A 17,065-nucleotide genomic window follows, 5' to 3' on the forward strand; every position below is an offset into this window, starting at 1 on the left:
GAACATTATCCTTTCATGTTGTCACATGTTGCACGTTGATACTATTAGTGTATTGTAGTTACGAATTGTGTACAGAACTGTCACATGCTGCAAGGGCAGTATTGTCAAGACATGCTAGGTCGCTTGCAATACTGGTGCGGTGCGTATTACTGCTATGCATTTCGCGAGTGTAATAATTATTTTGTTAGTCCGTTAGAATTACATCACGAGTGCATGTCTGTTACGTCTACGTCGAGACGCATTTTACGACACAGTAATTGCTATGCGTGTTCGTACCACGCCATGTTCACGAGCGGAATATCTTGTGAATTGTTCTAATGTATTATATAAGTAGAATTGTTGACACACTAATTGGTTGCAATGTACATGTACTTACTAGTACTTGATCCGTTGCATTATCGCCATCCGCGGCAACTCCGCTACGATCTACTTGGCGAAACTTACTCTCGCTGACAGGGTGTGCTGTCACCCTGTCGCTGGGTGCAAGCACCCCTTGACAGACACTGTTTTCACCTCCGTAGCCAACAATTCTTTATTCTTTCACTCCAGCACATTGCAAGTCATTATTAGTTTCTGCTTGTCCTGCATTTCAAATTATTGCTTTTCTTTTCGTTGCATGCACTCGTACTCGTCCGCGCTGCACGCGGACTTTGGCAGTCGCCATATTTAGTATCTCTATGGCTACGATGATCATGCATTTTCTGTACGCTGCATTTTTCTCTCTATGCCACGTCGTTGTGTGCATGCATGCAGCGCAAGCCAAATGCACGCACGCTGCACGTTTTGCCCAGGACAGCGATTTGGCGATCGTTGTTCGGTGTGTTCTTTGGTGTTCTTGTTGAAAACGAGTGGTAATGTCGATTAAAGGAGTTTCTGGGTTTTTGTGGTCTGCCTGACGATGGTTAGTTGCGGGACCAAGTCGCACCGCAACACAGCCCGTCCTTCTCGGATGATCTGCTTGACCAGTGTGCAACTTATGAGACAAATACAATTGAAACAAATAAAAAATATGATGGATACATTGGCAAGTTCTTGTGACTTATCAACATTTGCAAGCAAAATTTCGACACAATCGCTTACTAGACTGCAATAAAATGTGTAGAAGTAGTTTCATGATCTCCAGTAAAAGGTCGCACCAAGTGGCCATCACCAAAGACCTTCAACTACTGAAGAAACAAAGAATTCAAGCTTCAATTGGCGAGCCTGTCGTAGCATTAGGGCACATTCTGTACTACTTTGTAGTAGATTTGGTACTCGAACCATATGCGCAACGGATCGGGAGCTGGCTCACCGCCGATGTCTTGCGTTGTCTTGCGGCGCCGATTTTCCTTATGTGAACCAACCTATACCAATCAAATGTTTTCTAGGTTTGCGCCCAGATGCCAAAATGTTGAACCTTTGGACCTCCTTGCTTTCAGGGTTTTTTTATTAGCCTCTAGGTTTCCCACAAAGTAGTGCTCAGACGATTGTGTTTTCGTTGTGTGTGTGGTTGGTGTTAACAGTGGACCTGCACATGTATTCAAACGGCAAGGTGTATCGCAAGGTGTACTTTCCTACCTTTGCTGGAAATCAGAAAACTGCACGACACCTTTGCCACCAGGCCTGGCGTGGCTCGAATATATTCGAAATGGACACTTACAGGAACTATCCGGAGCGTATCAAGCAGCACGTAGATGACCTGCTAACAAGTCACCTCGCAGACAAGCCCGCAGTGTTCCTCACCCGGGACGCTAGGTCTCCGACTACGGCTTGGACAACATTCACACCCGAGCTGGAACATGGCAGAGTGGTCAGATGGGACGCCAAACCTCTTGGGCCCGGAATGACACCGCCGGTTGAATTTACCGTGTGGTGCACTTGTGAGTTGAGTCGAGGAAGACCTGAGAGCTTGATTTTTTCATTTCTTTGCTTCATGAACACATGAGTGAGAAAGGATCTATATGTTAGCAGTTACGAGTAACTGTCCACCAAGGTAATGAGATATTTTACAGTCAGATAGAGCGACAAATTTGGTTGGCTGTTAATCATAGCTCGTAGCCTATTGATCCTTTCTTCTTTCTGAATAGGTACTCTTGGCTCAACATCCGATTTCTGAATACCTAACAGGGCCGTCGCGAGCGGTACGGTCACTACGGTATTGACCGTACCACTAGTTGCCCCAATTACCCCGTGACTCAATAAAGTGAACTGATTTGGGCTCTAAATTTCCAAAATGTTCGGCTCGGTAACCCCTCCCCGACGAGTAAATTGAAGTTCAGATGGCTGACCTTACCCCACTAAATTACCTTCCGAAGCCCCTGCCTAAGTAAACCTATTTTTGAATTGAATACATTAGAGAGGTTAAGATGCACGTTATTTCCGACGTGACGCGAAAGTTCAGCTCGCGTTATTTGCTCGCACGTCGAAAAATCAACGCGAGCGACCTGCTGCTCACGTCGAAATTTGAAGTTTTACGCCAAATTTGACGTGAAATTGTGCGTCACGTCGGAAATAACGTGCATCTTAACCTCTCTATTATGTGCACACATCATTGACTAAGTCTAGGTATCCTCAAACACCTTTGTTGCCATCTCATCAGGCGGATTGTGCTAGTCAGCTAAAGGAACGCCTAACACGGTGCAACTCCAGTTGAGGAGCACAGGGAGCACAGGGAGCACAGGGAGCACAGGGAGCACAGGGAGCACAGGGAGCACAGGGAGCACAGGGAACACAGGGAGCACAGGGAGCACAGGGAGCACAGGGAGCACAGGGAGCACAGGGAACACTAAGACCTAAACAACAAGGATCCATAGTAATGTACTGCGCTGGCAACTGAAATCCGACCGCTGAGCGGCGGTTGCGCTCACATCGCAAAGACCCAACACGGGATACTAAAACTACGGAATTGAGACCGCTAGAATGTGAACCCATTGCTAAGGGGTCGGATTTCAGTTGCCAGGACTGTTTGTCTGATGCTCTACTACAGTTGTGCTTGGTGAGATCCGATCAAAAGTGCAAAGCTGGTGCCCTAGATGTGCTCTGATTACATCACTGCATTGGCAGGCGTGAGTCAGTCGAGTCCGAATTCAAGTCGGCAGAAAAAGCGCGAGATGCCATGTAGGGAGCAACACACAATTCCCCAAGTTTCACCGAAGTCGCACCAACCTCTTCTTCACATTGTAGAACCCGGTAGAACCTTGTAAAGCATGCTCTCGGATGGCGGTTGTCAACTGCAGAGGACATCTACCTGAAACTTGAGAGAAATAAACAAAAAATACTGGAACAGCTTTTTCTGTTGCTTCAGAATCACTCCTTTCAAAAGCATGCAGTAGGTTTGTTGTCTGCACAGTTAGGCAGCTTCATGAATTGTGATCTATTCCCGATGCTCCGCCTGAAATGAGCGGCGGCTGGAATATAGCCTGCAACTTGTGGTTGTGAGCCGTATCCCCCCCCCTCCCCAGCCGCCGCCACCGGTACGCACGGCGTCCTCAACTGTTTCTGGTGTTGCTGGTCGTTGTGCGTTCCCTAGGGAATGAGGAGGACGGTCTTCCTGAGCAGATCCAGTAATGCTCGGGGCAGTACACTTGGCAACAGTCTTTTGTATTGAGGCCGGGTGGCTAGCATTCTGTGCTCTGTTTGTCTCTTCTTTGCTCTTATCCAGCTACTGAGGTTGTCGGAGAACGTAAGCAAATTTCGTTTACATGCCTGCAGTGTAGGGTGCCTCTCGACGCTCATCAGCGTCCTTTCAGTTGAATTAGAAAATGGGATTCAATTCTGTCCTTTTGCGGTTCCGCCTAGTTGAATGTCGCTCTGCCACGTCAACGATATGTCTAAACATGTTGCTGTGGTTGTGTTTGTGACATTATATTCGATTGTGATTTAGATTAGAATTCAGCTCGTTATAATTATATCTGTGTACTTCACGATGTACAGTTTGATCAAATTTGATCAAAAATTGGGCAAAATTCTTATATGAACATCCAGGCAGTAGATTGACACTGATATGATAGTAATGTGTCAGTATTCATAAGCCTGAGTGCACTGGTGTAAAAAAGGAATATTAGCAACTTTGGAAATAATGTGCCATTCACTAATGTGTGTGCTTTTTTCGTTGTGTTTGCTTGTGTGTGTGTGTGTGTGTGTGTGTGTGTGTGTGTGTGTGTGTTTGTGTGTTTGTGCATGGTTATTGGCATGTGTGTGCATGTGTGTGTGTCTGTGTGTGTGTTTATGTGCACGCATGCATGCTCAAACATTATTGGCTATGGGACGCCGTTTCCGGTTGGGGCTCCCAGGTCCTATAACCAGTAAGTTCACACCACTCTTGCGTGCCATATCTGTATTGGATTGGCACCAGCTGTTTGTGGAAAACTGAGTGTATAACCTATGCTCTTCCTTTCTTCCCTCCTGGCTCCTAACTTTGCTGCGATTGAGAGGCGTTCTTTTTGACAGAAGTAACAGAAAAAGGAAAAACATTCTGGATGTCTACAAGTCAGTGCAGGAGATTTTTTGACAGCATATTTCAAGAGGGCACGACATATTCTCGGTATCTCTCGTCGTGAGCAATGGTAGGAGGGATTGTCGTCAGCATCGCGGAGTGAGCTGGCAGGGGTGAGCGTCGACTTGGCCGATGTGATCAGGAAGCACCGCTTGCGGTGGCTTGGTCATGTTGCACGGATGAAGGAGACCGGGCTGTCCAAGCAGATGCTGTTCGGCGAATTGCCCTGCAAACGCCCCCAACATGGTCCCAAGAAGCGCTGGCGGGATGTTGTGTCCTCGGACTTTGCTGTCATCGGTTTGTCTGAAGCGGACTGGTATGACACAGCTCAGGAAAGATCCACCTGGTTTCAGTGTTGTCGGCAGAGGGTCGAGAAGAAAGCCCCGGACATCCCGTGCCTCAACTACCGCTGTTACAGAGTGTTCCGTTGTCCTGGTGACCTCAAACGGCATGCGCCATACTGCAGATTTCGAGTTTAGAGCCTCAGCGTGAGGAAGCCATCGCTATCATTGCTATGGCAATGGGCGTTAAAGGCTCAAAGCTCAAGGTGTGCGTGTGTGTGTGTGTGTGTTTGTGTAAGGGCTACTGAGGGTAGCCATGTGTCAGCTGGGAGCACATGAAGGAGAAGAGAAAGAGAGATTGGTGCATTATTCTGCCATAGCTGAGAATGTTTCCGCCAAAAACAGGCAGCTTGACAGTGTGATTTTCTCAAAACACCCAGGCTAGAACACCCAGGCTAGAACACCCAGGCTAGAACACCCAGGCTAGAACACCCAGGCTAGAACACCCAGGCTAGAACACCCAGGCTAGAACACCCAGGCTAGAACACCCAGGCTAGAACACCCAGGCTAGAACACCCAGGCTAGAACACCCAGGCTAGAACACCCAGGCTAGAACACCCAGGCTAGTCGCGAAAACTCGTTAAGCGTGTCAAGCTGTCGACAAGACCCATTGTGCATTGCCAAATATGGAATGTATGAGTAATGCTTGTGAGCACGCTGGGATTAGGAATGCACTGTTGACACCTGCATGGATGTTTTGTACCGTAGTGATGACATTGACACTCTTTGGATATCTAAAAGTGCCTTTAGACCGTTGTTGTTGCTGGTCACAACTGGAGTTGAGTTTTTGTTCAACAATGTCATGTATATGTAGCGTGGCCCAAGTGGTTGGGCACACAACAACCAACAAGTCTCACCAGAGCAAGGAGAAGTGGTTGAAGAAATGAAGGATGATCTTTCTTCAGAGACAGAGCTTTTTATATGTGCCAAGACTAAGAGAGTTCAGGTTTCACATAACAACGAGCAACGGTCTAGACCAATCAGGAGATAGAGAGATGGCACAGATTCGGCCAATCAGAAGACATGTATTGGAAGAAAGTAAAGAAAAAAAGGAAAGCTTCTGAAAAAGGTAGGTTCGAACTTCACATGCAAAGGATACTAGTCTTATGACTGTACAGGTTTTAACACACCAAGCTACAGTGACACAGGCACTTGACTACAATGCAACAGGTACAAGGTTGAAGAATCTGCATGCTCTACATGGCCCCCTCCCAGATTGAATCACGTCCTCGTGATAATGTGAGTATTGTAAAAATAAAAATGAAACGAAAGAACCCAAGGAAGAAGCTATATAAACTGTGTGTTAAGCCAACCCAACACTATATCTAAAAAAACTCAAATCTCAATCTCTCAAATCTTCACAAGAAAATTGTACATATCAATTGTTCTTGACTCTCATTGACGGTATCGCACCGGCCTCTGGAGATTTGCCCGATTGCGTAAGTTATACCCACCTGCCTGTGGCATGATCGGAACGGCCGGCACAACGGGAGCTGCCGGAACAGCCGGGACTGGAACAGCCGGAACTGGAACAGCTGGAACTGCCGGAACTGGAATAACCGGAACTGCCGGAACCGGAACAGGCGGAACTGGAATAGCCGGAACTGCGTCTTGCACGTAATCAATTAGCGCCGGTTGAGGTAGGTGTGCTGGCACTGGAGCGTGCTGCTCCTCCGGTACTTGAGTCGTTGACTTGAGCCGGTTGATGTGCACCACCTGGAGTTTCCCTGTATCACAGTGCTCAATCCTGTACACCACGTCATCGATCACCTCGACAACTCGATACGGCCCGGTCCATGGCTTGAGGAACTTCTTTGTGTTGCCTGCTTTCACAGCTGGGTTGTGTAAGCGCACCTTGTCATTGATCGCAAACCGTGGCTTGGTCGTCTTTGCATCATAGTAGTCCTTCTGACGTTTCTGTGCTTTAGCGCCAGCTGATCGAGCGTGAGAAAATGCCTGCTGCAAGGAGATCTCGAGACCAATCATATAGTCAGGTACAGATTTGACATGTTCTCTGGAGTCGTTAAACATAATATCCACTGGCAACTTAAGCTCTCTGCCGAACATCAATCTAGCTGGGGTTTCCTTGGTTGAACTATGTACGCTACTACGATACGCCAGTAAACAGCGTTGAATATGCAGGTCCCAGTCATTGTGATTGGCATTGACTCTGGCACTCAGCATGTTCTCAAGTGTACGATTCATCCGTTCAACTAAACCATCACTAGAAGGATGATATGGAGTCGTGCGTGTCTTCTTCATATCTAACAGTTCACCAATGGATTTGAACAAATTTGACTCAAATTGCGCACCTTGATCAGTGTGGATAGACAGTGGCACACCGTAGCGACAAATGAAACCATCAATCAGTGCCGAAGCTATTGTCCTAGCAGTCATATCCGGGATGGCAAACGCTTCTACCCACTTCGTGAAATAATCAGTAATCACAACAATGTAGAGGTTACCTCGATTTGTTCTGGGCAGTGGTCCCATGATGTCCATAGCGACACGTTGCAGTGGAAAGGATGGTTGGTCCACCTTCATCGGAGCGCGAGCGGTTGGTGCTGGGGTACGCCTAGCTGAACAAAGCGCACACGCCTTGCAATGCAGCTCAATGTCAGACGACATAAAAGGCCAATAGAATCTAGCTTTCACCTTCTCTAGAGTACGTTCAGTAGCGAGGTGGCCACCACTACACTCATTGTGCATCCCAGTCATAATTTTCTGTCGCAAACTGACAGGTACAACAAGTTGCAGAAATGAGTTGCTACCATCTACTGAAGTGTACGTAAGATACAATAAGCCATCTTGCAGAACCAGCCGTTTCCACTGACTCCACAGACGTATCAAGGTTAATGATGCTCCTTTCATAGCACCATCACTGCGTTTAGGCCTGTCTAACAATGCTTGTTGCCAACCAATCATGCAGTCAATGTCACTGTCTTCCGCTTGAGCTCTGCGAATATCTTCTGCACTAAAAAAATCTGCCCAATTGCTTCCAAGTAAATTGCTATCATCATTCGCATGTTCTGCAGGTTGTGATTCAACGTCAACATTACCCACGTATGCTTGATGTCCAGAATCCTGCGTCAATGCATCACCAGCTGCTGTATCCGGAGAGACTGATGGCACGGCTGTAGGGACAGGAATGGAAGACTGGGAAGGACAGACAACAGTAATATTTGGATCCATTACTGAAGGCTCGGCAGTGGCCGGTGCAGGATGCTCCGAATTGTCCGCAGGTTGGCTATGGAACCGTGACAATGCATCTGCGTTGGCATGCTGAGTACCTCTACGGTGGACAGTTGTGAAATCGAACGCTTCTAGTTTCTCCAACCATCTCGCCAGGATACCTTCCGAATCCTTGAAAGACTTCAACCAGAAAAGGGCTTTGTGATCGGTTCGCAAGGTAAAGTTTGCACCCAGCAAATAATGTTTGAAGTATTGCACAAAGAAGACCACTGCATACATCTCACGCCGAGTTGTGCCGTAGCGACGTTGGCTCTTACTAAGTGAACTACTAGCATACGCAATTACCTGCTCTCTGCCCTGATCGCCAACCTGCGATAGAGTTGCACCAATACCAGTGTCAGAAGCATCCGTGTCCAGGATAAACTTGCGGGATGGATCCGGGTACGTCAGGACAGGAGATGACGTGAGCTTCTGCTTCAGGATATCGAACGCTTGCTGACACTCATCCGTCCACGAAAAGCTTGCCTGTTTCTGCATTAGCTTGTGTAGCGGTGCTGCAATTGTCGCGAAGTCCTTGATGAACCGCCTGTAGTAGGAAGCAAAACCTACAAATCGACGAACCTCGGTTGCAGAGCTAAGTGGTTTGAGACTGGTGACCGAACTGCAATTCTTGGGATCAGGGCTCACACCACCTCCCTTGAACACATGCCCAAGATACGTAACCGACTTGCTCAGAATCTGGCACTTACGAGGCTTGACCTTCAAACCTGCTGCCCGGAATTTTTCAAACACTAGGCGCAGTCTAACCAGATGTTCTTGAAATGTTTTCGAGAAAGTTATGGTGTCATCTATGTACGCTGAACATACGCTTGGCACAAGATCACCCAGAACCATGGTCATCAGGCGCTGGAAAGTTGCTGGGGCATTGCACAACCCAAATGGCATGACTTTCCATTCAAACAATCCAAATGGAGTGACAAATGCTGATTTCGCCCTTGCTGCATTAGTTAGCTCTACCTGCCAGTAACCGGATGCAAGATCTAGGGTTGTGAAATACTGTGCGTCACCCATGTTGTCTATCGCATCATCAATCCGCGGAATGGGGAATGCGTCTCTGACAGTTACAGCATTGAGTTTGCGATAATCGACACATAGCCTAATAGCTCCATCAGGCTTCCGAACAACAACAATAGGGGCTGCCCAAGGACTGTTGGAAGGATCGACTAAACCCTCAGCTAAAAGCTGCTCAACATGTTCACGAACCTCATTGGCATGGTGAAGCGGCAATCGTCTAGGGGCTTGGCGAATAGGCTGGCTGCTAGTGGTCTCGATGTCTTGTTTGGCAACACCGGTAGAGCCAAGATCCATTGCTCCCGTTGAAATTATGTCGCTGAACTCCGAGAGAAGAGACCTGACGGCTGCTGCCTCTTCTGTATCGAGATGACTAAGGTCAAACAACTCAACAGGGTCAGAACACATATCAGCAGCATTACAGCTTTCAGCAGTACAATCACGCTCATCCGCGGCTTCTGCGGCTTTCTCAACAAAGCAAGATTCGAACATGCCAACAACTGTACCCTTGTTTATAGTGACAGGCCGTGGTAGCAGGTTCTGCAACCTGACAGGAACAGTACTGTTCTCACTCACGGTCGTGACCACTCTAGCTGCACTGACACAAAATTTATCTACGAACGACTCTGTTGGCTCTACCATTCCGCAAGATGGAGACATAAACTCAGTGTCACGTAATCTACCTTGCGTTATCAACTGAGAATAGCCCTGTAGAACAACAGATTCAGCCAATTGCACTGGAATGGGGTCTCTTTCCACTCTCTGACATGAAAGGTGCTTGGGCCCAACTCCCTGTGTTAATGGAAGGGTCTGATTGCTCAAGCGCAGACAGCCTTGTCCCAGATCCATAATACAACCGTGCCTACGGAGGAAGTCTATGCCTAATAGTACGTCAGGCTCAATGTTCGCAACTACCATAGTGTGCTGAAGTTGGAGGCTGCCAAACTCTAGCTGCACATCCACCGCTCCTTCCACAGTCACGCCACTGCCATCAACACTTCGGACTGATGTAGAAATTTTGTTTAATTTTATATGCTTATGTTGTTGATAGAATGCTGAGCTGACAAACGAAATCGAACTTCCAGAATCAACTAACATGTGGACATCAGTTATGCACATTGAACTTACTTTGCCGATTACATACTGGCAACTGTCAACAGCAACGGAATGGCATACTACATCGGAAGGCGCGGCGGGCAGCACTTCCGGGCCATGGTGGTTTGGAGCTGACTCTGGACCCTCTATGCCAACTCCCGGCCGTTTCCCGAAGGGCGCTGACGTTGTCCCCGGGGTGGAGGTGCAGTCGGGCAGTACGCAATCAGATGTTCGGCACTCCCACAATGGTAACAGCGGCGCTGTTGTTGGGGTTGCTGCTGGGGTTGCTGCTGCGGTCGCTGCAAAGAAGACAGAGCGGTTTCCAATCGTTCCATCCTTACTAATAAGGCATCCAAACGATCTTCCCTGGCAGCACAGACAGCCGCGGCCACTGGCTGAGACGCACTAGTAGTAGCGTCCGCTTGGAGTATGGCAAGTGCTCGAAGTCCTTGCTGCAGTGCCTGGTCAAGAGTTCGGGGGTCTTGGCGACGTACCTCCATGCGCAACTCTCTGCTGTCCAGACCTTCAATGAATTGGTCACATGCCAGCTGGTCCTGCACGAGGTTTGGCAAGATAGGGTACGCTCTGCGAGACAATCGGCGAATCGCCTCGCAGTAATCAGACAACGCCTCCTCACCTCGCTGTCGTCTGGCCTTCAATTCCGCTCTGTGGAGGTCGGTCCTGACGGGTGGAGCAAACCGACCCTCCAGAGCTACCAGTAATTGCTGAACATCCTGGCGTGTCGCGACAGGAAGCGACTGGTAGTAGCACTGCGCATTATCTATCAAGTACAACGGGATGTACTGTGCCTGGTCCTGCGGCGTCCACTGATTAACCAGGCAAACTTGAGTGAAGTGGTCACGCCAAGTAGTCCAGTCCGAGGCTGCTCCACCATCAAAACGTTCCGGAGTTGCCCATGGCCGGATGGGTCGAACGGGAGCTGGCTGGGCGGGCTGAACTGGCTGGGCGGGCTGAACTGGCTGGGCGGGCTGCACTGGCTGGGCTGGCTGCACTGGCTGGGCGGGCTTAACTGGCTGTGCTGGCTGGGCTGGCTGAACTGGCTGGGCTGGCTGAGCTGGCTGAGCAGGCTGGGCCGGACGGGGCTGGGCCGGCGGTACTTGCTGGTTAGGCTGTGTTTGGGCCATTCCGAACCAGGAATCACTTCACATTGTCACAACAACAAAAACATAGCATGAAAAAAAAAACCCGAAACATCCACCGCTGCCACCAGTTGTAGCGTGGCCCAAGTGGTTGGGCACACAACAACCAACAAGTCTCACCAGAGCAAGGAGAAGTGGTTGAAGAAATGAAGGATGATCTTTCTTCAGAGACAGAGCTTTTTATATGTGCCAAGACTAAGAGAGTTCAGGTTTCACATAACAACGAGCAACGGTTTAGACCAATCAGGAGATAGAGAGATGGCACAGATTCGGCCAATCAGAAGACATGTATTGGAAGAAAGTAAAGAAAAAAAGGAAAGCTTCTGAAAAAGGTAGGTTCGAACTTCACATGCAAAGGATACTAGTCTTATGACTGTACAGGTTTTAACACACCAAGCTACAGTGACACAGGCACTTGACTACAATGCAACAGGTACAAGGTTGAAGAATCTGCATGCTCTACATATAAACAAGTTGATGGTGTCGCGATGGGTTCGCCTCTTGGTCCAGTATTGGCAAACGTGTTTGTCGATTACTGTGAGTCGAAAATTGATGATTCATTATCGCCTGACCTTTATGTACGTTTCGTGGACGACTCGTTCACATATTGTGATAACGAGGAGCGTTAACAAGTTTCTAGACGTGCTAAATAGTATTCACCCTGCCCTTCGTTTCACATGTGAGCATGAACAGTCCAGCAAATTGTCATTTCTAGATGTGCTTGTGGAAAAAACGAGTAGTGACGTTCTGACAACCGTTTATTGAAAGCCAACGTTTACTGGTCAGTACATTGCATATGACTGCTATTGTTCGTCTCAATACAAAGTAAACTTAGTGCGTCACTTTGTAGATCGTGCGAAGCATATTAATTTGTTCGTCCTGCAAGCTGCAGGAGGAGCTTGATTTTCTCCGGTCAATTTTCGTGCAGAACGGGCACCCTGAGTTTTTGTTTGAGAAGACGTTGAAAGTCGAACAAACCACTAAGGCTCCTGTGATTGGTCCTGCTTGTTGTCCCATCTATTTTAAATAGGTTTGCCTTGGAAAGGGCAAGAGTCGACTAAAGTTTGTAGTACAGTGTGTAGTGTAATTTCTCTAACTTAGATTTTCTATAATAGTTCAATTTTGTGTCAGTGTATTTTTGTACAATGGCGATTCCTGATGGGTGTTGTATGAGAGCTTGTTCGAATCCTTATTTTCCTCTACGCAATATCTTCATATTTCCATCGTTTTATTGCACATTGTCTCCACCGTTTTACATTGCATGAATAAAGTGTGCACAAAATGTCGATTCAGCTTGTCTTATTGATTGCCGTTACTGTCTATGTACTTTTGTCTCTTTTCCCCACAGATCACATGAAGGTGTATAGAGGTGGCAAGGCTTACGGTTTGCACTACTTTGGCGTGGAGCGCATTGGGGAGAATACTCCTCAGGAAGCTTGCACGCGTGACCGTCGATCGAGACACGAATCACGCATCTTTGACATAAGCTTCTACCTCGACGAACTTTATGATCCCGTTGTCAAGAAGCCTGTTGACAAGATGTTGACGGAAATGATGGGAAACAAACCTATCTATATTCTAGTTGAAAACCCTGGGATTAACGCGACATATGTTGCGAAATTTACACCTCGGCGCGAGGAGGGCAAGGTTGTGGAGTGGGAAGCCGTCCGAGACACCAGCGTTGAAACACATTCATCAGCCGACTTAGAGGTCTTCTGCACTCGTAAGTCCCCCGATGTGTTTCTTATCCATAGACTTTGCGCCCGAAAGTTTGCCCTCGATCCCCGGCGAGTACAGCACACGGATTTTCATACCGTATGTCAGTGACTTTAAAGCCATGGCCTTATATTCGACACACCGGTGCTTTCCTAGATATTTTAGATGTATATTGACTCACGCACTACACCATGCTGTCATGTTCAAAGTCCCGACAGGGTTTTCAAACTAAATCCACCTGTTCACCCTTCCTGCTGGGATGTAAGTTGTCAGCATAGTATTTATTCCTTCATTTTTACACAACATACTTCAAAATGTCATTTCCTTTATGAAGCCCAAGGCTTTATCACCAAGACAGGCTTTGTAATCGAATAAACATCCATGGCTTCAAAGGCGCGGACATACGGCACGTAATTAAGTAGAGTCAAACTTCCCGATTGTAACTCTGCGCCGATTATTGCATTGGATAGCTTGGAGTTTCCGCTACCACATACTTGGTCCGACTTATCAAAATGTGCGTTTCACTTCAAAACTCGAGCACATGTACACATGAGCACTAGAACTAAAAATTCAACAAAGAGATAGATAACTACTGTATCGTTTCTCGGGCTGGTCGCCTGGTTTTCATCGCTGCTGGTGTCTCAGGGCGCATTTGCGAGTGCGTCTTCCTGCAAAACGTCAACATTTCTCATATCCTCCAGGCTAGTGGCACTTTCTCGATTTTTCTTATTCCATAGGCCCAATTTTGAAAATCGCCTTTGCCTCTTCCTCGTGCAGTACGACTCCCAGAATGGTGGCTATAGGTGTTTTCACCTGACTTCCCGCGATACCTTCAAAAGAGGCGAATCAGTAGAACACGAATAAAAATCACTTATCATCAACGTGTGCCGCACACCTATAGAGGATAGACCGTTAAGGAGGTCGTGAAAGACCTCGGGGGGACCTCGATCTTGTACTCGGTCTATGTATCCTGTATAGACCGACTATTAGGTCTATAATCTATTTATCGGATTCTCCAGGCGAAGTCTCTATATATACGACGTAAGCATTTAATGTTAGTTTTATGCAATAGCTTATACCGCCTGGTACGGCATTGCAGGATCAAGATCATTAGGTTCAGCTTCCATAACACAGTGACTGTGTGGTAAGGAAGAGTGACTGAGACTCGCATGTTTGTGGGCTGGAAAACCCTCGTATTTATTTCTATTTTGTTCAAAATGTCTAAGTCCAAGAGTTCTAAAGAGTCCAATATAAGTACCTAGGCAGTCGAATACGCAATATATGTGACCGCTTATGTATCAGGGAAATCAATGCGGTCAAATACTAAGAAGGCGATAAGGTGTCATACAGTCAGGCCATGCTCTTCCCTGTTATACGAATCAATGAGACGGACACTGGCATTGGGGACCAACTATCTCGTGACGGAGCTCTACCCTAATAAGTTTGAAGTCAGGTCGTTGGATGTCTCAGTTTTTGCGCCTAGTTGTTGCACTTTCTGACTGTATATAGTGTTTAGTTACAATGGTGGAGAGTTACTCTTAACCCATATCCATACGGTGATGTCGCATATTAAAGCCGTGCCTAGTCCTGTAGAAGCCGATGTCAGTGCTAGGCCTCTACTGTAAAAGCCATTATTCTAACGAGGCGTATATAATAATAACGATTTCCCCAAATTGACTGGTTTAGGTGTACCAAAGGTAACGATTCTCACTTATTCTCAACGCTCAACAGGACAGTATATGTATCGATTTCTGTGTAACGATTTCTATTTTAACGACAGATTTCTACTCGTTAACTCGTTAGAGTTAGCACTTCGTTATTTGAATATGGCTTTTACAGTATTCAAGTCAGGCTTATATTCAAACCAGGTATCTCTATGTATGTCTACACTAAACCAGGCTTATATGCTGCCAGTGTTTCTTTATAAGTACAGGCTTGTACTCAAAAAAGGCTTCCATACGAGGCAGGCTATTAAGCCTAGTTCACATTCGACGCAACGCCGACGGTACGGGACGTAAGGGCTTGTCGGGAGGGCTGGGGTGAGCTGTAAAATCCTGTACGATTCGTACGACACGACATGCAGCAGTCGTTGCGACGTTCACCGTCGAACGGCGCGAGTCATAAGGCACGGTCCGTGACGGGGTGACTTTTGGACCTAATTTCTCGTTTTTCGGGACTTCTTTTCAATTATATCTTCTTGAAAGAAGCGGAATCAAGTTCACAATACCAGTTTTTCGTGAAGACCAAAAAATTAGCCCTGAAAGTTGTGGCATTCAAATAATAGCCCCAGGAAATGATAGAATAGTTCGTCTGTCACGCTTCTGAACTATCCCTAAATACAATAAGTGACATGAGATCTTATGTTGCTAAAATTCAACTCAAGTCGTGCTAGCCATTCTGTGAGTTATCATGGGAAGCGCAGTGTTCGAAATGCTAAAAATTTCCAAGTACGAATCAGGAGCAGTCGGCGCACGACGCCGTCTCCTGTTCACACTCGAATTGCAGCCGTTTTGTACGCTTGCGTCCCCGTCTACGCCCGTCTACGGTATGAAAAGTTGGATCGATCCAACTCTTCCCGTCGCTTCCTGATCTGTACGGTAGTACGGTTGCGTTCCCGTTCCTGGTGTTCTCATTTGACGCCGTCAGACCATCCCGTCGCTTCCCGTCGATCCTTACGTCGCGTCCCGTCGCGCCCCGTCGAATGTGAACTAGGCTTTCTTCAAGACACTACAGTCCTTTTCAAAACTCCAGATGCGTACCTAGGCAAAAACCGTTATGCCAGCATCTGTACCACTTGAAATCTGTGTTCACTTTGTGCATACATTTTTCCAAATTGGGCGTCTGTTATCCAATCATTTAGAAACTATGCGAGAGTAATTGTGGAGCGGACCTGAGCAATATTCCTAAAACTATTCTCAAAAAGCTCCAGCCAAATTTGAAATATTTCAAAAATCCTACGCGTCTATAGCTTTGAAATGGACTGTACAGTATGTCCTTTCCCCTTCTACGTTCTTATTACAGAGTCGTCAGTCGATAACTTACAACATGATTAAATCCTTTGTCTTTTTCTATCCAGATACCAGCGATCTAGGAGCGTTTTCCGAGTATACAAAGATTACTACTAGTTTGAAATATGACAGGTACACGGTTGTTCGGTTTTAATAGATCCACCGACATAATATGTCGACTCTGACATCCTTTCGGGGAGTCAAGTGCAACCACGTATGGAAGAGAGCATTCTAAAGAGCACGGGATGAGGAAGATGCCTGCAATATAGCTGCCTTTTGATCCTGATTCGTTCATTATACATGTTTGTCAGTTTTTCGCATTACGAGTACCTTCTCTTCTATATTCTTTTTCTGTCTGTCTGTCTGCCTGTCCGCCCGTCTCTCCGTATGTCCGTCTCTAACTCTCTTTTGTGCATTTTAAAATACATGATTAACGCATTACAACAACTCGCTCGTATTTCCGCGTTGTCAGTAGCCAGTTGAAGTATAGTGCAGCTTTTTTCCGCAACAATCTCAGCATTCAAGTTGTATTCCATGCCAATGAATGTGTAGATTGCTTTTTTCTGTTCCCTTCGTCAAATTTTTTGTTTTTGTTTTGTATTGCTGCACAGCTTCCACCTTTCGGGTGGACGCTCAGTTGATTTACATGCAAACTAGTTTTAGTTTCAATTAAACTCATTTTGCTTGCGCTGCCCAAATTCATGGCTGTCAAGTTATTATATCTAACAGAGTAACTTGAAACTCGGATGTTGAGCCATAAATAAGTGTAGAAAGGAAAAGGACATGGATACGAGTTACGAGTAACTCTCCATCACTGTAACTAGATACTATATACAGTCAGAAAGGAGATGTGTTGAAGCCAGATGTCAGGATGTCGAATGTCTCAGTCTTCTGTCAGTTTTGTGTCTAGTTATTGCACTTCTGACTTTATGATTATAGTATCCAGTTACAGTGATGGAGAGTTACTCTTAACTCTTATCCATATGTCCTTTCCTTTCTACATTTAAC

The 17,065-nt window shown here is 46.7% G+C and overlaps 1 protein-coding gene across 1 annotated transcript; it reads left to right on the top strand.

Annotated features, from left to right (window-relative positions):
* The first annotated feature begins 1,505 nt into the window (after nucleotides 1-1,505).
* LOC135828405 (uncharacterized) lies at nucleotides 1,506-16,786 on the top strand. The gene is made up of 5 exons (XM_065340858.1): nucleotides 1,506-1,859; nucleotides 3,641-3,661; nucleotides 4,272-4,283; nucleotides 12,682-13,056; nucleotides 16,126-16,786. The coding sequence occupies exons 1-5, from the start codon at nucleotides 1,514-1,516 to the stop codon at nucleotides 16,209-16,211; spliced, it is 840 nt and encodes a 279-aa protein (XP_065196930.1). The 5' UTR covers nucleotides 1,506-1,513; the 3' UTR covers nucleotides 16,212-16,786.
* The last annotated feature ends 279 nt before the right edge of the window (nucleotides 16,787-17,065 follow it).

This window comes from Sycon ciliatum, chromosome 12 (genome assembly GCF_964019385.1).
Source record: "Sycon ciliatum chromosome 12, ocSycCili1.1, whole genome shotgun sequence".
Lineage (NCBI taxonomy): Eukaryota > Metazoa > Porifera > Calcarea > Leucosolenida > Sycettidae > Sycon > Sycon ciliatum.